The sequence below is a fragment of the Lepidochelys kempii genome, chromosome 7, assembly GCF_965140265.1.
Source record: "Lepidochelys kempii isolate rLepKem1 chromosome 7, rLepKem1.hap2, whole genome shotgun sequence".
NCBI classification, from domain to species: Eukaryota; Metazoa; Chordata; order Testudines; family Cheloniidae; genus Lepidochelys; species Lepidochelys kempii.
Genome location: NC_133262.1, coordinates 93,232,624 through 93,255,441, shown reverse-complemented (window position 1 = coordinate 93,255,441; position 22,818 = coordinate 93,232,624). Strand labels below are relative to the sequence as shown.

Sequence of the window (22,818 nt, the reverse complement as noted above, 5' to 3'; positions counted from 1 at the left end):
GCTTGAAAGGTGATACTACTAATAAAAAAAATTAAATCAAACTGGTGGCGGTAATACAGTGCAAAAACAAAAAGGACATAAAAGTCATTTAAATATGTATGCCAAAGATAATCAAGCTGTGTGTCATACTCATATACACAAAGATTTTTAAAAACACAGTTTGCCTCAGATTAGTCACAGATGTTGACTGAGGAAAGCATGAGTAATTTACTGGCAAAGAAAATTTGGATGGTCTAAGCAGAAACGTGGACAAAAATATTTTCATGACTGCTATATTTTTGAACTGGTGTGTTTTGAAAAAAACAAAGTGATTGTTAGGGTAGTAAACATTTTATTAACCTCTACAAAAACAGTACCCCTACTTAAAGTACAACAAAACAAAAATAATTTTATGAAATGACATTTTATAGGAAAAATCTCAGTAATAGCAGCACAATAAACCACCACTTATGGCAAGGATTTTTTCAACAATAAAGGTAAGCCATCCCCCGCAACATGTAACTGAAGAAATTTGCGACAAAATTGGAAAATGCAGAGGATTTAGAATTACACAGATGTATGTATATAAACAAATGTTAATATCCCCATTTTATAGATCTGAGAGGCCCAAAAGGGTCTTGCGGTTAGGAACCAGACTGGGACGAAGACCTCAGGCAAATCACTTAATCTCTTCATCTCTCAGTTTCCCATCTCTAAAACGGTTGCTAATACTTTCCTGTCTCAAGGCTGTTGTAAGGACATCGTCGTCACTGGATTTTCAAAGGCTCAAAAGGAAAAACTAACTTAAAAATTAATTTTGACATTAAGAAACTGCTCCCACCAACATGTCTTTTTGCAGGCACCTCTCTTGGCCTGGGGAGTGCTAGAGGGTATACATTTGGTGACCTGCTACAAGAAAAAAGCATCAAGGACAAACTGGACCTGAACACTGAAGGTTTTAATTCTCATCTGAATTGAATCTCTGAGCCTTCAGACATTTGCCCATCTGTATGTCAAACCATACAAAAAGCCATGCAAATCATGTTTGGTATTATCATTGTAAGAACACACCTTCTATATCATTCTCTGAATTTGTCTCACTGAAGCTTTTCCATCGTTCCTTGGCTCTGGATAAGAAGATTTCATAGAGTTCTGCAAAAAAACACAGCAAAAACATAGCCAACATACACAAGTATAATGAAAAATAATCAGAACAGAGCTCTTTAGCTCTGGTCTCTATTGCCCCTCCCCCCCAAAAAAAATCTATAGTCTAGGATATTAAAATGAGAAAATCCATTAGATGAGGTTACTAAAATTTCACTGCATTACACTTTTACACATAGAGTTCCAGAGATATCTACTGTATTATGCTTTGTTCGGTGATGAATATTCGAATCAACAAAGAAACAAAAATCCTTGTTTTCATTACACATTTATTGAAACAAACCCACTTGTAAAAGCAGAAGAGTACTGTGTCCAGTTCTGGGAAAGATGTGGACAAACTGGAGAGCGTCCAGAGGAGAGCAACAACGATAAAAGGCTTAGTAAACCTGACCTCTGAGGAAAGGTTTAAAAACTGGGTATGTTTAGTCTTGAGAAAAGATGACTGGGGGAGGGGGTCAATAAGTCTTCGAATATGTTAAAGGCGGTTATAACGAGGATAGTGATCAATTGTTCTCTGTTCCATGTCTTGTATTCTCATACTTCCTTAGTCTCACCAAATGTACACGTCTTATGTAAGGCTCAAGAATTACTATCACTTATTTTTAGAATGAAAAGCTAGTAAATTTACTTTGAAATTTCCATTAAAAATTGATATCATAAAGAACTTGTGAAGGTGCAACCAATCAGTGTTTGATTGTACACTGCTTTTTACCTCTGAAGACGTGTCTTGGCCTACCCAAACTGCTACTTTTACAGTGTTTGGGATTGGGAAATTTTTTTTTCTTTGCAATTAAAACACACACACACACACCACAAAACTGTCAGGGAATTGAACCATCACTCCTCTTTCCTAAGCATTGGCACAGTATACCAGAGCTTTTCCTCTATGTCACGTCTTCAACAGAATTTAGAAGAGCTCTTCTACCTGTCTTTTAGCTATATAAAAAGAGTTTATTTGCTGTGTTTTATTTGCTATTCAACAGTCCATAGCATCAGAGCACTTTATTAAAAAAAACCCAAAACAACAACAAAAAACCACACATATACCAGGCAGAGTACTCATTAATAGTATATACAATATATAAGGAATAGAAAAGCACTTAGTTGGACATTATGCTCTTGCAAACACTCATTTTGATAGCCTGGGTTAAATGCCTGATGAACTGAAATAGTTTTGAAGCAGGTCAATATTTAAAACTTGTGCAATGCATAAAATTTTGTAAAAATTGTGTGAATGAAGTTAGCACCAAGTTTTAAACACAACTCAGCCTTTTTATTCTTTTTTAAATGAGCTGGAGGTCATTAGAGCATATTATAACCACACTCATTTAAGTACATATTATTCAAGCATTCCCCCTGCCCACACAAAAATCACAAATACCTAAATTCAGTCCTCAACTTAGATTTTTAATTACTCTCATCCACAAGCGAAAAAAACGTTCCTTTATGTATCTTTGGGGGAAAATGTGTCTTTATATGCAAAAGGTGTGCCCCAGAATAAAAAGTTGTGCAATTTTTGTGTATTAGTTACATAGCAATGAAAAGAGGTGTTTAGAATGGAAACAAAAAGTCCTCATAGCTCACAAAGGACTCTGCTTATAAGGATGTGAAATATTATTTCTATAATAAATACATCCTAAAGGTGTCAGTGGTTTTCTTCAAACCTGACTTTTTTCTTCATTTTAAAAACTGTATTAAACTCACTATATTCTGACCTTTTTAAAAGAAAAAGCTTCATATAAGCTGACAACCATTCAGTGGCAAAGTGCAAGATTTCTGATTACCTGATCTGTAAAAGGGATCATCCCCCCATATCAGAGACAGCAAACAAAGGAAAGAAAGGAGGGGTGGGGAAGATAGGTACACATTTGGATAAACAAAGTAAAGAATTGTGCATAAAAGTATGTATACATGACACGCACCATGAGTAATATTTAATTCATTTCCTATAGCTAGACTCCAGACCTTCCCACGAACACTTGGGGGTAACCCCTGCCACCACAATTCTCGAACTCTTCGGGTAGTACGCCTAGGGGAAAAACAAAACAAAAAACAAAACAAAAAAAACAAAAAAACAGGAAATTTAGCAATTTCTGTTTCCTGATCTCACTGAGCAGTTTAGCAGTAACATAACATGCTACTACCCAAGTCAAAATTTGAAGCTCTCTGCTTATGTTCTTGGACTGAAAAGGGTTAAGACCGCAATGCCTAGCAGCCCACTGTAAGGAACATCTCATGTTGCTATAATAATTCTTCATCACATCTGAGGCACTAATGATGGGATATAAACTTTCTTTGGCTAGTAGGATCAGTCCAACATATGGTCAGGAGTATGGAGAAAAAAAATGAAGTTGGTGGTTCCTCTGTGTTCTAAGAGTAGAAAAAAACCAAACCACATTTGTATTAGACTTACACTAGAAAAAACATATTTACTCACATGCCTTCCCAGTTAGGTAATATTTCATTGATCCAAATCACCATAGCACTAGCAATATTTTCCTCTTGCTTGAATCGTTCTTTCATTATTCTTTTCCTTTTATGTGCTTCTTTAATTTCTAATGTTAAAATAGACAACGTTTTAATACATGATACTATAGGAGCACTGAGTTAGATAATTAAATATTCTGATGGTCTCCGGAAAAAGGTCAAAGCTAAGAGTTAGACATATGAAAAATACATTTGCATATGAACTGCTTCAGAGACTGAAAGCAGGGATTATCAAATTAGTTTTTTAAATAAACTCATTTCCCTAGAAGACAAGTCATGTACAAATACATAGGTCTTCTTACATGCCTCATTGTTAGCTTAAAATGTAGTCCTGCTTTGAAAAGTGACTATAAAAATAGCAATGCAGTGTTCCACGTTTACTGTAGCTAAAGGATTTCCATGTCAAATGTACTCAGTTTATCATAAAAGTGTTTTTCTCCAAACCCAACCATGCAAATCAATCTTGGGGCCTGAGATTCAAGCTGGCTTCTATCCTTTCATAGATCACCCCCCAAAAAGGGTCAAATTGGGAAGCAGGGTGAGGGTTTAGATGCTCTTGTGACACAAAGCAATCCAGTCTTTCCACCATCTAATGCCATGCTTCTTCCTCCATTATAGTCTGTTTCCATGACAGCAGCATCTTTCTCAATGGTTTTCTTATATGTCGTCTATTGGTTTCCTCTTTTCCGACTTCTCCCAGGTAGTATACAATCCAGGGCTTGTCTAGGAATACAGTTTTTTGATATCTGTACAACCGGTCTAAAACAACTACAATCTTCTTTCTCAAATAATTGTCTTTACAGTCTGCTGCCCGTCCTTTGTGCCATATATCAGTTGTTGGTTACTTAATCCCACCAGCAGACACTAAGTATTCTTCACAAGCATCTCTGATGGAATGGATTAAGTTTCCTGTTGTAGGATTCTGGCATTTGCCAAGTTTCAGAAGCAGATAATGCGAGTGTCACAATGGCACCACAAAACTTGATCTTTGTTCTTGTGTGAATCTTGTTGCTTTTCTGGACAGCTGCTAACATTGAAAAAGGCTCCACTTGCCTTCCACTTCTTTATGGAGTTGGCCATCGGCACTAACTGTGCTTCCAAGATACACAAACTCATTAGCCATGCTGTATACTTCATCATCACTTCTGTACCATCACTGCTAACCTTCTTCAATGATCATGACTTTCATTTACTTCTGGATAATTCTTAATTCTACTTTGGTGGCCTCACACTTGTCATTGGTACTGGTCTTTTTCATAGCATCATCATCATCATCATCATCATCATCATGTGTCCAATAGAACACGTCATCTGCAAAGGAGATCCTTAAGTTTTCCTCTACTCCATATAATGGTTTCTTCCTTTTATGATGCTTTTCATGTCACATAATCTATCACAATGCAGAAGAGGGAAAGTGATAAAATGCATCCCTGTTGTGCTCCAGTGACTATATCAAATCAGATAGTCTCTCCATTTTGTCCTTACACAGCATTTTGAACCTTCATACAGCATCCTGGCCCATGTCATGATCTTTCTAAGAAGCCCATATTGTCGCAAGACCTTCCATAGCAACTCTATAAATGCAGTCCAAAGTTTTGGTGAAATCTATAAAGTTCAAGATTAATCTTCTCCTGTAAGCAAGGCCTTTCTCAATCAATCAATCTCAGGGTGAAGATGTAGTCTGTACACAATCTTTCTGGTCTAAAGCCTACTTGCTCCAGATGCAGTTTTTCATCTATGACCAGTTCCCCCACCCCCCAATAGTGCACTACAGAACACTTTTCCAGTATAACAGCTGTGTTAATCTGTATTCGCAAAAAAAAAAAGGAGTACTTGTGGCACCTTCAATTGGTTAGTCTCTAAGGTGCCACAAGTACTCCTTTTCTTTTTCCAGTATAGAAAGTAGCATTATTCCTTGCCAGATGTTGCTTATCAGTGGTTTTCCTTTTTTGGAATTTGTAGATCACACCTTTCTTCCCTCTTCTGGGCAGAATTCTCTCCCTTAAACTGTATCACAAAGGGTATATTTTTCCCATGAACTACCACCTCCTCCACAGCTTTACACATTTTAGCCGTGATCTTATCTTGACCTGGCACTTTGCCATTTTTAGCTGCTTCTTGTTTCTGCTTCTGAAATTTCTAGCAGTGAGATTTAATTCTTCACATCCATTGGAATTGTTGGCCCTGGCTAGTTGAGTACTTCATTAAAATATTATCACCATTGTTCCTTTTGTTCTACTTTCATTAAAAATCTTCCATCTTTTGCTTTTATGATACCTCCACATGCTGCTTTGACTTTTTTCTTTTCTGTCAAGCCATTCTCTCATCTTTCCAACAACTTCTTTATCTTTCTCCACATACCCCTGTTGCAGCATGCATTGTTGTTCCTGCTGTCATATCGCTGGTGCTTGCCTCTTTTAAAAGGGGAACAGACAAAATTCTGGAGCAAACGATGGCAGCTTAGAGGATGTGGTAGTAAAACATTCCACCATGTACCAGCCTAGTCCAAAAGTTCCAGAGGAAAAAATATTCCCACAACTACATGTGCATCCCACTATCTTTAGTTTTGTAAATAACCATAGGTTTCATTATTCTCCACTGGAACCTGAAAAACAGCTCTGTTAAGATTATTTTGACTCTGCTGAGCTAATGAGAGGAAGAGCACAGTAATAGCTCATTTTTGTCACTGAAGTCAGCAGATGTGCCTCAATATGCACAAGGAGCATATCTGTCCAGTAAGAAGGTACTATTTTTAGTCACTTTTCGAAGCAGACACTCCCTTCCAGCATGTGTATTGTGTGTGATTCCATATAAACAATCAAATGGCTGCTCTTTAACACGTTAACATTTTGCTTTCATTTTGATAATGGAAGAGGTGCCTTGGTACAAGTTAGCATATAAAAAAAAAGTATCTTTCTTTTGCTTTGGGTTTGTTTGTTTTAAGGTCATGGGAGATGGTCTTTCTTTACAGGATATGATTACGAAGCAGAGATAGAAACATTGCTACTGCCTGTTCAGCCATCATGCGCTTTGCCAATCAGCAGATCACAATCCCAAGAGAACTCTTTGTCCAACTGTATTCAGAAAGCAACTGACGGTTAGTCCAGTGGCGGCATAAATACTCCTGAAAGAATAGTGCCCAACATCTACTGCTGGTTTTCAAAATTTAAAAAACTTTAGAGGTATGGGATTTCTCCTCAAGCCATATGAGCGGCAATCTATTTTTAGATTACTGCACAGTACTGCATAATTTGATAAAGTGTTTGCATTAAAATAACCTCAGACGGAAACTACTGAAGAACACACACACACAAGCAAAAGCTCTCTTCTTACAGCAAAGTCTTTGACAAGCCAAGAAATTATATGTTTTAGAAGATGTTAAGCTTATCAGAATTGTAATTAATCTTCGGAGAAATCCCACAGGACTTAACCTATAATCTTTGAGTAGATGACTTATTACCAAATTTCCAAGTTAATTAAATAAAGCCAGTAGTCTGGACCAACAGAAATCTGATTAGAATGAATACAAACTAGAAGCACTCCTTTAGCACGATTAACACTGCTATATACAAAACGTCTAGTAAAGCGAGTTCTATACCAGGTTCTGCCAATAGCATGTTTTTACCTCTATTATAGCTGTATGTCCTGAGCATCTGAATTTACAGTAGTTCTTACACACTGGAGAATTCCATCAATCACAGTGTAACTACAGTAAATTATAGCTAGAGCATTAGCAACAATAGTGAAATTTAAAATCCAAACATCTGCATTCTAAACCCACTTTCAGTTATTCAGTTTTCTGAAACTTTCACCTATTGGGATTCAGTTTAACAGGCTTTATCTCTTCCAGGAAGAGGACTTTGGTTTTGCTTAAACTTTTTTTTTTTAAATTCAGTTATTCTTGATTGTACAAAGAGCAAAATTATTTTCCTATGATAAAAAGGATCCATTATCCTCCTCCCCTTGTTTTGTTTTTTAAAGAGGAAGGTCTAGCACTGAAATGGCTCATGGTAAAATACTGAAGTTTGGCCTTGCACTGAGATGTGTTGTGGCACTGAAGGAAATGGTATTCTGTTGAAAACTGATCTGGATTCAGCTGTGTTAAAGCCATTGATCATTTGGCATATTCAGTTGAAGTGTCACAGCTTGTTTTTAACTGCTTTTTATTGAAACTGAAGGTAAGCTATGCAGTACACCTTATCTAGTGTGCACTAGAACAATATGCATGAAATGTTGCATTTTGTAAAGTGTGCAGCAGGCCACGCACAGTTAATAAAAACAAGATCTGCAGGAGTCCTCATCTCATGCAGTGTACCTTTTGCAAGGGGTACAGTGAATGGGGCAGAGTTCTGCAGTCCCTTGCCTTAGTCACTCTGCATCTTTTAGATATGCAAGGTATGGAGACCTACCCTCTGTCTCCATACATCTTGTAGGGTAACACTTTGCAGGTCCAAATGAACATGGGGGGGAGGGAGGGGGCGCTCCTTAACATAGGATAGGACAGGGCATCCTAATAGTGTCTAGCTTTTCTTTTAAAAAAAGTTCTAGGAAATTAAAAGCTACATTAAAAAATTATATGGTTAAGCACTGATAAGTCAGAACTGCCAAAGTTCAGTATACACAAGTTTAACTCGACCCCTTGTGTACACATTGTGAACACTAATATTTGATTTTGTACAGCCTTTTAAAGTACATTTTGTTTGGTACGCAGGCTCTTGTGTTAGTCACTGTGCATTTTCTACACAAATTACTCTCATGGATTGACACATAATAGTACAAGATGCTACACTTGTATTTACGGCTGTAGGAAAAATATACAACCATATTTTACCACCTGAGAAATAGTAAGCTATCAAACTTAGGGCTTGATTCTGCAAACACTGCATTCACATTCTAGAAAAGAACTACTGGGCCAGGAAATTCCACATAAGACAAAGGGCCCCAATTCTTATTAGGGGTTTTCCGTGCTATTGCAATGGAAGTTATATGTAGTAATAATTTTGGTTTACTGTGACAGGCCCACTGACAGTAGGGGGCAAAGGGGTCAATTGCCCAGGGGGGCCGCAGGGCTCCTAGGCACGCCCGGGATGGTACCGGCGGCGGCAAAGGCTGCCAGGCGGACATGTGGAAGCCCTAGCCATGCCAGAAAAGCACAACCAGCGGCAGCTTGCTGGGCACCAGCCACGGGAGAAGCAGTACCACACGCACCCACACACTTCAGTAAATGCCATTGTCGCTTCACATATCTGTATCTTAAAAAAATATCTAGCAATATTCAGGAAGGCACCTTTGGCTATGACTTTTTCAGCCAGTTCAGTATATCACGATCAATAAGACTGATCTCTGTCCAAAGATGCAATGCATGCACATGCATACAAATGACTTTTCCTCTCAAGATCAGCTAAAGTCCAATATTTTTCCTAGCAATGAAAGTGTGTGTTTATGTTTTATTCAACTTCCTCTTCCATAGTATATGTACTGTATGTGATCCTTCATATCCCATAAAGAATTAATTTCATACCAGGTAGTTGAAGGTTGCTATCAAATCTCTCCTCATTCTTCTCTTCTGCAGACTAAATAACCCCAGTTCCCTCAGCCTCTCCTCACAAGTCATGTGCCCTAGCCCCCTAATCATTTTCGTTGCCCTCCAATTTCATTCCATAATGTATTTAATTTAAATATATAATTCAAAATAACAAATTCTACATCTTACATTTAGGCTCACAATTTGTTTAATACTGGTGCCATAACTGGAAAAAAAAGTTAACTATATCAAGCAACGCCACAACTTACACACAGTGGGTTCTAATGTGCTATCAATAGGATAAAAAGTAGTGTTGTAAACCTCAGCCATCACTTTCTAGTGGGCCCACTGACTGTTCTGCCCTGGGACCCGGAATGGCTGTCGGTGGGCTTCATTGTGACAATTCCCATACCTACCTATATGACTAATTTAAAGGCAGCTCAATGGCTTTTAGATACTATCTTGTGGTTTACATATTCAGAATAATAAAGTTTTGTTTGGAGGATCCACTGTTATCAAAAATAAAAGGGGGGTGCAAAGGTGAAGTCTTTGATAAGCACATGGACAAGCTGGGATTTGCATGCATGTGATCTTTGAAGTTCCTTGGCATCCTCAGGGGTGCATGTGCCCTTTTGAAGATCTGGCCCTAACAAATAGTAATTGTGATGGTGGCACTGGTAGCTGGGAAGATTTAAGTACCTAGAAAGTTTCCAACTGACCATACTGCACAAAAAGTTAAAACAAGTTTCCACTTAAGCGTTGGAGACTATATTCAATGTAAGAATTCACTTATTCACAACAGTGATGAAATTAAGGCTACAAGTTGAGACTGGTGGTCTGGTTTAAACTGTGAGTGTGCCTGTGAGTTCTGCAGCACATGAGTAGTATTAGCCCAGAAATGTAGTCTTTAATGTAAATACTGGCCTAGAAGCTAAAAATGTCCTTATTCTCTCATTTTTGAGATAGAAAACAGAACTGTATTACCATGGTTATAGTTAGCTAACATACCTCGTTTTTTTGCCTCTGCCACCATTTCATCATACTCTTGTCTGTGACGTAAAGCCTCCTCTATGGATTTGGCAGGAAGGTTTCTGAAAACAAGTCATTTCTGAATTCAATATATGGATGACATTCTGGACCATTTCAAGACAAACTGACTGGTTTCTCTCTCCTTTTTAAGGTGAATTTAGTGATTATATTAAGTGGAGGAATAATGGAAAATGAAGTCCAATATGGTGAAACATTTGTATATAAACAATCTATCAGACAAGTATTTTTGCATATATTGGCTCTTATCACTCTCCTCACTGTTAGTAAAGAGACTAAGTGACTTGCTCAAGATGAAACAGACTATGGCAGAGCCAGGAACAGAATCCAGGTCTCCCGAGTGCCAATCCAGTTCCATAATTATAAAATCATCCCTCCTCTCAACCCAGTTGCTGAAGAACAACCTCCAAGGTAGAGAAGCTCTATGTCATTCAATCACTGCTCTCTGCTAAAATTGGTAATAAGTTTGCCAAACACTACCACTTGCAATGGCATTTTGCATGTGATGTACACAAAAATATACACTAAGAACAAGATCATCACTATAATGCAATAATCCGGAACTTCCATTAAGACATAATGTTGTCTATTACTGTAAAACTTGGTACTTCACTATCAATTGCAGGCCCTACATAAGTCAACATATTTTAGGTCTTGCCAATAAGCTATTTTTATCATCACATGTACAAGTAATACTGGTTAAAGCACAGGGTGAGAAAGACGCATTCTGGAAGGCTACGAAAACATCTGCTAGAATGGCCTTCATGAAGCTGCAGAACTAATTTCACTGAGGCATGCTTGAAAGTCAGGGATTCTTTTACTAGAAAACACACACTTCTGGCTCATCTAGAACAAAGTTATTTTAACTTAGTGAAATTTCACGTTCTCATGGAACCTTTAAGGTCATACAAAAAGCTTTGTATGATGTTAAAGACTCATTCTACACTTCCTGTTTCATGGTTCCGTTTCATTAAGATGGATGAACCCTGAGGATTTTTGTTCCCAGATTCAGAGAAAATACTAGAAATTTCAGTCCCACACCACTGATTGAGCTTGCATACCTCTGGGAAAACTAAAATATTCTAATAAATGGTAAAAATTTCCCAAAGAGATTTAATATGAAACTGCATTAATGCATGCTAGAATTTTTTCCATTGATAATGAAAGTTAAATCAGCCAAGTGATGGATTAACTGAGTCTTAATGATTTGAAACTCATAAGAAAATTCCTGTAACTCAAAGAATTCAGCACCCACACACACACAAATCAGACAACTATATATTGCTCCCTTAACTGTTAATTTCTCAAATGTCTACTTCTCATTTGATTCAGTATTTCAAAGTTAGTGCTGGCTCAGTGGCTTGTATACTGTGGCGTCACATGGTAACAGCACAGTAGTTTAGAAAACCTCTGGTTTCCTAGTCTTTTGAAAACATTTTAGAAATGATCTCAGCCTCTACAGAGGGAGGCAGAGGGTTGATCATATTTAGCACACCCAAATGAATGAAAACAATATTATAGTCTGAAGACAGCCTTAAGATAAATGCTGAGCAAGAGTAAATGTACTGAGCAAGACGCTAGATATAAAGGTTAACATGGTATCTTGCATTCCTGCTTCAGGAAGGTGAAAGTCTCCTTTTGCTGAGCAAGAAGCAGCATGGGTTTGATTACCTCTTGATTCCTTTATTGTCAGTGATAATTAAAAACTCAGACTTCAAAGCTCTGAGAGGAGATGGGGTGGGGAATTCAGTAACAAAACTGCTAATAGCTCAACCTCGATTTCATTTTGGCTACCCTTTATCGACAGAATAAATATAACTTTTAATGTGACTTTTGAATAGGATTTGCTATAATGAATAGAAAGATGAAACTTATACATGTGCCAAAAATACAATCAACTCATGTATTTACAAATAAGCATTGATATGCAGGTATATATTAACAAGTAAAGATTTTTTACTGGGGGTAGAATGCACTTACATGAAACATCAGTATTGCTTTTATACACTGCATCACCAATTTTTATACTTCAGGCAACTGTATAAGACTTTAATATATTGTAACGGGTGAAGGAGGGCTATCTTATAGAAATTCTCTTAGTCTAGAAGGGTGGCGGAAAAGAAAATAAATTGCATGAGGTATTTTACCAGAAGCAAGTTCCCAAGCCACTTGCAGGCTAGAAAGTAGGTAGGAGCAAGTTCACCCTGCCAGAGTCAGAACCCAACATATTTAGTTGGTAAGCAATTACCCTGTATTTCCTGGCAACAGCATCTTTTTACCATATGCCGTAGTTACATTTTTTATCCCCAAAATTAGGCTCTCATGGTGACTGGTCTCAGACTATGCTCAGCAGACAAGCATCCATGCTGACACCCTCTTGGTGGTCTAGCAAATAAAATATTTTAGGAACCAAGCAGTGGAGAAATGGGGTTTTAGGAGCGGTCCTTAAGAGAATCTTTTATAAAGGAGTCTGCAGAATGAAGAGTTTTGAGAATCAATGTCACAGGCAACTACCTGACAGCACTACAGGATGAATATATAGGGAAAAATTCTTGCTCCATTGACTTCAATGGAGCAAAACTCTCATTGACCTTAATGAGGTCAGTATTTCACTCAATTATTTAGTTAAGGTCTCAGATTGAGTAATTTATAAAGAAATTGTTCCAGTTTGACCAGTATAATACCTTGAGAAAGAAAATTGTAAACAGGACATCTAAATTACTTAATTTTTGCTAGGTTGGTAGGCAGGAGGGCATGTATGTATACCACATTATTATCTACTTCATGGCAGAATTCACTACTATACTTACGATGGTCGATCTTCCAAAATAAGAGCAGTAGTTGAAAGTGGTTCAAATACAAAATTTTTACGTCTTGTTGCCTGGGGTGGAGGTTTACATGTTCTTCCTGTTCGTGCTTCATATTCCTAAGTAATGTTATTCAAAGAAAACATTAAAAACTCCAAATTTCAAACTTCCTTATAACTATGGGACATGTTTTCAAAATGAATCAATGAGGAACTAATACATTCCAGCTTTAAAATGATTTACATCAAAGGAGATACTGCTATTTCATGACTATTAGGAAGTGAAAACTAATGAGAAGGTTACATTTCAAAAATTAATATATCTGGTTACAATAGATCCATGATTACATTCTAAATATAAATCTGTATTCGTATGCAACTGAAATTATAAAAACAAGTGTAATGTGTTTTACAATGTTAATTGCAGTACAAATATTCTATTGGAGCAGTCATATGAAGAATTACAAAAAATACTAATTAAGATGAGCCTTCTAGTTCCCTTCATTTTTATTTTCCTTTTCCCCCCTTAATGGCTGCTGCTGTCGTTTGTATGATGTTGCTCTTATTTCTGATTTCCACCTTTTCCCAACATCCTTTTGAATACCAGTGAGAAGGATGTGCTCTTGTTGTTCAAATTTAACTATACAACACAGAGTAGTACCGTAATCAAGGTCTTATATCATTCCATCTGTTACGGATGTACATGTTTTAACTTGTATCCTTATGACTGAGAATGAAGTAAGTGACTTCCTAATTAGACAATGTATATTTAAGGGCAGGAGGGGAGACATTTAAGATACCCCAGTGCAACCTCAGATACTCACCCTTAATTGACTTCCAAGTTACCCCGTGACTCATTCTTACATACAGATTACAATTCAAGATTTTTCTATGTGACAGCATTCAGCTTAAACCCAAATGACATTTTCACCTTAAACATTCTCTTTATGCCAAAAAATAAATTCTGGCTTCTCCTCTCTAATTCAGTTTCTTTCACAAGCTGCAGTTTAACAAAAACAGAATATATAGGGGCGAGTGTTTGTTTCTAAAGAAGAGAATAGAAGTACATTGGAACCAACTGTTAAAATAGGCCTGTTCTCAAGATGAGCCAAGAATCTTGTCCAAACTCATATGAATAAGTTTAAAAAACTAAGTTTATTCCTGTACATATTTCAGCACTGTCCACTTTCAGAAGTAAAAAAGAAATGTTTTACATTGAATTTCCTGAAACAAAAAGAATCTGTATCCATTTCCTACAAAAAATATATCATAAATGTTTTATTTAGAAATAAATAGCAAAATAGAATCATAGAATCATAGAATATCAGGGTTGGAAGGGACCCCAGAAGGTCATCTAGTCCAACCCCCTGCTCGAAGCAGGACCAATTCCCAGTTAAATCATCCCAGCCAGGGCTTTGTCAAGCCTGACCTTAAAAACCTCTAAGGAAGGAGATTCTACCACCTCCCTAGGTAACGCATTCCAGTGTTTCACCACCCTCTTAGTGAAAAAGTTTTTCCTAATATCCAATCTAAACCTCCCCCACTGCAACTTGAGACCATTACTCCTCGTTCTGTCATCTGCTACCATTGAGAACAGTCTAGAGCCATCCTCTTTGGAACCCCCTTTCAGGTAGTTGAAAGCAGCTATCAAATCCCCCCTCATTCTTCTCTTCTGCAGGCTAAACAATCCCAGCTCCCTCAGCCTCTCCTCATAAGTCATGTGTTCCAGTCCCCTAATCATTTTTGTTGCCCTTCGCTGGACTCTCTCCAATTTATCCACATCCTTCTTGAAGTGTGGGGCCCAAAACTGGACACAGTACTCCAGATGAGGCCTCACCAATGTCGAATAGAGGGGAACGATCACGTCCCTCGATCTGCTCGCTATGCCCCTACTTATACATCCCAAAATGCCATTGGCCTTCTTGGCAACAAGGGCACACTGCTGACTCATATCCTGCTTCTCGTCCACTGTCACCCCTAGGTCCTTTTCCGCAGAACTGCTGCCTAGCCATTCGGTCCCTAGTCTGTAGCTGTGCCTTGGGTTCTTCCGTCCTAAGTGCAGGACCCTGCACTTATCCTTATTGAACCTCATCAGATTTCTTTTGGCCCAATCCTCCAATTTGTCTAGGTCCTTCTGTATCCTATCCCTCCCCTCCAGCGTATCTACCACTCCTCCCAGTTTAGTATCATCCGCAAATTTGCTGAGAGTGCAATCCACATCATCCTCCAGATCATTTATGAAGATATTGAACAAAACCGGCCCCAGGACCGACCCTTGGGGCAATCCACTTGACACCGGCTGCCAACTAGACATGGAGCCATTGATCACTACCCGTTGAGCCCGACAATCTAGCCAACTTTCTACCCACCTTATAGTGCATTCATCCAGCCCATACTTCCTTAACTTGCTGACAAGAATACTGTGGGAGACCGTGTCAAAAGCTTTGCTGAAGTCTAGAAACAATACATCCACTGCTTTCCCTTCATCCACAGAACCAGTAATCTCATCATAAAAGGCGATTAGATTAGTAAGGCATGACCTTCCCTTGGTGAATCCATGCTGGCTGTTCCTGATCACTTTCCTCTCATGTAAGTGCTTCAGGATTGATTCTTTGAGGACCTGCTCCATGATTTTTCCAGGGACTGAGGTGAGGCTGACTGGCCTGTAGTTCCCAGGATCCTCCTTCTTCCCTTTTTTAAAGATGGTAAGTGATAAGCTGCTGATTAGGCAGCTGTATCTGCCTGAACAAGTACAGCAGTCTGTTCCAAAAATTGTTTCCACCTGAATTTCACACACTACACTACATGGAAGAGCTTTCTTTACACCTTTTCACTACTAAGTATTTATATCTGGGAATAAAGGTGGTTATTGACTTGGCCTATATATTCCATTCATACAGGACATTTATTCTAAAAGGTTATGAAAAGTGAAAACAACTTTTAAAGTTATCTGTATAACAACTTAAGTCTTACAAAAAAGTTACTATGCAACCTCAAGGAGCTACCTGAAACCTTTGGATAATGTACAAGATGGAACAAAAATATTGTTCACCATGGAGTCACGTAACTCCCACTTGTGGTCGACAGTAAAGTGTCTGCTAAGGAAGTTCACTGGTATGTTCTGGTTCCCTGAAAGACAAACTGTCAACACAGTGGCTTGATTGGTCACGCATCAATTCCATAGTCTGACTGCTTCTCCGCACAGGGGGGTGGTAAAAGATAGCCATCATTTGTCTGACATTATGAAGGTAAGATGGTCTTCAATGAATAGGAGAAAGGTCTTGCAAGCCTTTAGGACTGCCCACAATTCCTAACTATTGATGCACATAGTGGACTCTCAAAATACCTAAGTGCGCTGTGCTGTATGGCTCTTGTCCATGTGAGCTCCCCAACCTAAAAGAGACACATCTGTAATAATTTTTTCCAGTGAGGGGGAAAGAAAAGGAACATCCAAGCATACCTGGTGTGGATTCTTCCAGTGAGGGGGAAAGAAAAGGAACATCCAAGCATACCTGGTGTGGATTCTTCCATCATAGAAAAGATTACATAACTATGGCAGGAACAATTACTATGGCATTCTTACAGTATTGATTTCAAGAGTACACTGTTTGAAGCCACACTTGCAGGCAATGAAGATGGAGTCTGGCAAACGGCATTACATAACTGCATAAAACTATATGATGCAGCAGAGAAAAAACTCTGGTGCTTGAAGATGGTCTATGGAGGTCATTCATTGCCTGGAACCTGTCCACAGACCTCTGGACCTCCCTGGGAAAACCCAAAACATGAAGCCATGATTCAGAGTGTATTACAATGACAATAGCCACTGCTCTCAAAGATGTATCCACTGCTGATTGAAGAGTGGTCCTGCCAACCATCTTGTCTTTTTCCTATGAGAGCCTGAAATTGAGCTCTGTCCTGATGGGGAAGCATGTCTATGAAGTCTGAAAATTGGGAATAGTTTAGGTAATCATACTTAGCCATCAGTGCTTGGTAGTTGGCTATCCTGAACTGAAGACTGGTATTAAAAAAAAAAAAAAAAAAACACCAACTCCTTCCTAATAGAGTTGCTTGCCTTCTTTGTCAACTGGAGTAGATCTAATGTGTTGCTATCTTGATCTCTCTGTGGCAGCCTAACCACCTAAAAATTAAGAGAAGGATGAGAAAAGAAAAATTCTACCCTTTCGCTGGGACAAAACATTATTCTGCCCTTTTATGGATGGGAGACAGTGCCAGTGGCTGAGGTATGCTAGACTGTTCTTGTTGGCTCCATGATGACTTCATTAATAGGAAGTGCTCTTCTTCTGGAAGACTGAAGGAGGTCGGATCGCTTACATTGAGGATCCTGAACTTCCTCAAGAGAAATCTGTAACTCCCCTGCAATTTGACATAACAGATCCTGGAACTTCTTATTGTCACTGGGGGATATGGAGACATTAGAGTCACTGCTTCGTCTAGAGAAGAGGACAATCTTGTCAATATCAGAGGAACTGCTGGATCTGGCACATAATCATCTTCAATGGGTTCAGGAGGAAGCTCTAGTTGACCTCTCGTTCGGGAGGGGAGGTTGTTTAGACTCCCTAGAAGGCTGAACCAAGCTGATGGGATGGTACAGGTCCGAAGGTCCCCAGTCTGGCCAATAAGATGGGTCAAACGCAAGTTGCAGTATCCCCATAGCATGGGGTAACAAACACTGCAAGATGGATGTTGAGGTACAAGTTGGTCCCAAACTGGTTCCGGTCCCTTATCCAGAAAGGTACGCTTCAGAGAACGAAACATCAGTTCATCAGATGATTATGGATCTCCTAAGGAAGAAAAAGCAGATGATAGTACCAACAGTCCTGCTAGAGAAAAATCAGAAGCAGAGAATGGAATGGGACTCCTCCCATCAGTTGCAATCTCCCGGTGAAAGGAAAAGGAGTACTTGTGGCACCTTAGAGACTAACCAATTTATTTGAGCATGAGCTTAATCTCCCGGTGGAATCAGGACCTCCTTCATGAGAGAAGGACCTGATTGAGGAGACTGAGAATTTGTAAAAGCAAAAATGTCCTCAGGTGGATAAGATTCAGCTCTCCCCACAGCATAAGGGATCCTGTCTGCTCAAACTGATGGAGCCACAGTAATTACAGTCTGTGCCAAAGTTGTGCAAGATGAAGTTGGTACAGTCAGTAGCTGAGACTCAGTGGTTGCTTCTAACTGGTCAGTCTAACAGTCAGATCCCAGAGTTTGGTTGGATGGTACCAGAGGCACTGTTGACGACAGATCGCAATCCAGTACCAACGAAGCCCTGGATTTGTAGTCTCTCTTGTCACGTCCCTGAGATGTTCTAAGTTCTCTTGGACTGAGCTTGAAGACTTTCAGTCTAGGCAGGGTTGTAGCCGACTTCTTCTATGTGGATTTGGAAGAGAATTTATTCTCATGTTTATGAGAATGCTCCCAGCCTTCCCAACAAGACACCAGTGAGGGATCTGTAGTCAGACCTCATGGTAGGAGGGGTACTCCTTGATGAGTCAAGCCTCGTATTGGAGGGGATCCCATCAGGTGCTCAAGGAGAAGTTTTTACCTTTCATGGGTACAACTGGGGAACAAGCAGCACATACTGCACCTTGCCACAACGCAGGCTTCCCCAAGGCAGTGCAGGAAGCATTGATGGTCAGTGCTGACTGAGAAGTAGTGCAGGCAAGAAGCTCAAAATCTTGAAGCCTGAAGTCCTGAGCATATCTAGTACCTACAGTGGGGTAGTGGACTATAAAAAGCAAAACTAGAATTTTAGAGTTTTATCTGGTAAAAACTTTTCACACATACGTATTTACAAACTAACATATAAAGATGACAAAGTTCTTGGAGCTGGAGGTTCCAACCTGAGCCATATAGTGGTGAGAAGGAACAAGGGGGTCCGTCTGCTCCACCCTTTATTTTCTCAGTTGGAGGCTCAAGGAGAGCAAGGGGTGCAGACCAACAGACACAGGTTTCAAAATTCTCCAACTATGGGCACATGGATCACATGCGTACCCACATGGAATGCACATAGGGACCAGTACTTGTAGATGAAATATAATAGGCTTGATTCTTCAATTCCTTCATCTAGAACTCCAGCTACCTTAAAGAATGCCCTACGCACACTTCACAGAATGATATTTTATAATAGCCCAGTTAGATGGGTTTTAAAAAAATAAAATAGTTTGAGATAAAGTTCTATGTTCACAGTCTCGGCTACAAATTCCTGGATACAGATCTCCGTTATTACATTGTCTTTAAACTTATAGAAATAATAGATTAAGTTGTCAACTGCCAGAAGTCTGGACTTTTAAAAATGTATAAAACTAACCCAAAATGTCAATGGAGCAACAGTAATAGGTACTCTCCTCTGTTTGAAACAAATGGTCTGAGGTCTCGAAGACCCATATCCTAGAGAAAGGATTCAATTCTGTTTCTGAAGAAGGAAGCAAATAAATGGCTACGTGAAAAAAGAAGCCCAGTAGGACTCCAATAGCTTAGATACTGTAGCAGGCATATTGGTTGGCCAAATGGCCTTTTTCCAGTTCCTGAAGCATTCCAATTACTCACTTTCAGTTAGCAGTTCAAGAAGTTTTGAAGCACTTAGACGAGAGGAAAGTGATCAGGAACAGTCAACATGGATTCACCAAGGGAAAGTCATGCCTGACTAATCTAATTGCCTTCTATGACGAGATAACTGGCTCTGTGGATGAGGGGAAAGCACTGGACGTGTTATTCCTTGACTTTAGCAAAGCTTTTGACACGGTCTCCCACAGTATTCTTGTCAGCAAGTTAAAGAAGTATGGGCTGGATGGATGCACTACAAGGTGGGTAGAAAGTTGGCTAGATTGTCGGGCTCAACGGGTAGTGATCAATGGCTCCATGTCTAACTGGCAGCCGGTATCTAGCGGAGTGCCCCAAGGGTCGGTCCTGGGGCCGGTTTTGTTCAATATCTCCATTAATGATCTGGAGGATGGTGTGGATTGCACCCTCAGCAAGTTTGCAGAGGACACTAAACTGGGAGGAGTGGTAGATAAGCTGGAGGGGAGGGATAGGATACAGAGGGACCTAGACAAATTGGAGGATTGGGCCAAAAGAAATCTGATGAGGTTCAACAAGGACAAGTGCAGAGTCCTGCACTTAGGACGGAAGAATCCAATGCACCGCTACAGACTAGGGACCGAATGGCTAGGTAGCAGTTCTGCAGAGAAGGACCTAGGGGTGACAGTGGATGAGAAGTTGGATATGAGTCAACAGTGTGCCGTTGTTGCTATGAAGGCCAATGGCATTTTGGGATGTATAAGTAGGGGCACTGCCAGCAGATTGAGAGACATGATCGTTCCCCTCTATTCGACATTGGTGAGGCCTCATCTGGAGTTCTGTGTCCAGTTTTGGGCCCCACACTACAAGAAGGATGTGGATAAATTGGAGAGAGTCCAGCGAAGGGCAACAAAAATGATTAGGGGTCTGGAACACATGACCTATGAGGAGAGGCTGAGGGAACTGGGATTGTTTAGTCTACAGAAGAGAAGAATGAGGGGGGATTGGATAGTTGCTTTTAACTACCTGAAAGGTGGATCCAAAGAGGATGGAGCTAGACTATTCTCAGTGATAGCAGATGACAGGACAGGGAGTAATGGTCTCAAGTTGCAGTGGGGGAGATTTAGGTTGGATATTAGGAAAAACTTTTTCACTAGGAGGGTGGTGAAACACTGGAATGCGTTACCTAGGGAGGTGGTGGAATCCCCTTCCTTAGAAGTTTTTAAGGTCAGGCTTGACAAAGCCCTGGCTGGGATGATTTAGTTGGGGATTGGTCCTGCTCTGGGCAGGGGGTTGGACTAGATGACCTCCAGAGGTCCCTTCCAACTCTGATATTCTATGAAGTTTTTAAATGACACACTGGAATCCAGGGAATAACTATGTTTAATGGATTCACTCAAAGAGTATCCATAGTTGGTCTGAGTTGCATGATAAAAATAGTAGTTACTCAACAAAAAGAAAATAGATTAAATCATCCTGCATCTCGGACAACAATTAAGTTCTTAGCTTTGATTTGTGTGATTAAAAGACAGAGGTACCAATTAAATTACATGAAATGTTCTAGTTTTACGAAGACAATGTTTCCAAACTCTTAAGATACAGGAAAGATATGATTGGAAAAAAACACTGATAGTTTTCCTACTCCTAAAGTGGTCAACTAAAGCCAAAAAATATTAACAATAAGAGTACTAACAACAGTTATAGTTAAAAGTCCCAAGCACACAATTTTCTTGAATGTGTGTGCCCCCGCATTAGTCTGATAACTTTAAATTTAGGTCATACTTGTCGTGGGGCACCCCAGGCCTTGCTTATGTTCATTATCAAAGAAGCCACCACCTTCAGGCTTCAGAATGTAAGCCAAGAGCTTTTTTATTTATTTTATTTTTTTTTTTGGAGGGAGGGGATGACAACACGGGAGATGGGGGAAAAGGTATCTGAAATATCCTTGGTCAAGGAAGCTAGATTGCTTCTCTGAGAGGCATAAAGGTTGCACCATCTTGTGTCCCAGTTCAGAAGGCCTTAGCTAAAGCATTAGTGAAACAATCCGGTAGACAGGACAGTGGTAAGGCCCCATCTGACCACAATAGTAGACATGAAGGTCTAGCAGGTTGAAAAAGAAAGGGAGCATCAGAACTGCTTGAATTCCTTTACATTTAGGGTCCTGATAGAAGTCATACACCAGCTTCACTGATAGTTCAGACCTGAGAAGAGATGAAGATTCCTGCATAAGAACCTTCATGTTTCTGGAAAAATAAAATATTTTATCCTGAGATCCAAGGATTTGCATTGAGCATGCATGAAACCTACTAGTTTATAACATTTCTAGAAACTGTGGATATCAGTGACCATTTTCTCCATTTACACTATGCACTACAATTGTCAGGACTTTAAGAGTTGATGTTCCTGTGCCTAAGCAACTAAACTGCTAGTAAACGTATTGCAAGCTTCAGGTCTGAACTGCAGGGCTTGATCTAGAATTATACAGGTCCAGGCAGAATCAACATCTTATATCCAACAATGGTACCAGTTTAAAAGTTTGTCTGCAAAATCCTTTATTATTCAAAACACCAACTGATACTTGGCAGGACAGTAAAAAGTAAGTAATAGTTACTTGCTCAATAGTGACTTCAAGATGGGTGGTCCACACTGATTTCACTGTTGGCGCAAATTATACGAACATGGGATTCTTTTGAAAAGCTGTGTCCACTGGGCCACAACTGCACCTTGCTCACCCTCTTGCTTCAGTTAGCAGGGGAGGGAGGTTAAAAAGAACATGGCAGCTACCACCTAAGCTCACTTCCCTCACTCAATACGAGGACTCCTACCAGCGGGGCCGGAGGGAGGGACAGACGTGGAATCCATGTGGACAACACATCTTTAAGAACTACAGTTACTTACCATACAGGAAGAACAAATAACTTAAAGTGACCATCCACACAGATTCCACTCTTGGTGATTAGCAAGCAGTCATCCTAATCCCAGGAGGAAGGGGAATTGAGGACGATTTGAAGAATGATTGCAGAATTACCCTACGGATGTTTGAAACCTGTGTAGGATCTAGAAGTCTATCACAGGGGGGCGAGGAGAGAAGAGAAGAGAATGCAAAAATATGGACTAATATGGCCACACCAGAGGGAAGTGCTGGTCCTGCATACAAGAAGGCCCACTGAAACCAAATGAGCCATTGTGAAACAAAGGACAAAAAAACTTTGTTGATTGCTACTCCCTCCACCTTCCCCCCATCCCCCCGCCCAAAGAGGAGACAGGCGTGGA

General features: G+C 39.6%; 1 protein-coding gene across 3 annotated transcripts in view; it reads right to left on the bottom strand.

The window, feature by feature from the left end:
* Positions 1-22,818, bottom strand: part of TBC1D12 (TBC1 domain family member 12) — a 93,211-nt gene that overhangs the window by 11,556 nt on the left and 58,837 nt on the right. For all 3 annotated transcript variants that reach the window (XM_073353843.1, XM_073353844.1, XM_073353845.1), the window contains 5 exons: positions 13,012-13,127; positions 10,163-10,245; positions 3,581-3,698; positions 3,066-3,172; positions 1,051-1,131 (listed from right to left, as the gene is read on the bottom strand). In XM_073353843.1, the coding sequence (XP_073209944.1) occupies positions 1,051-1,131; positions 3,066-3,172; positions 3,581-3,698; positions 10,163-10,245; positions 13,012-13,127 (505 nt within the window). The remainder of the gene's footprint in view (positions 1-1,050; positions 1,132-3,065; positions 3,173-3,580; positions 3,699-10,162; positions 10,246-13,011; positions 13,128-22,818) is intronic.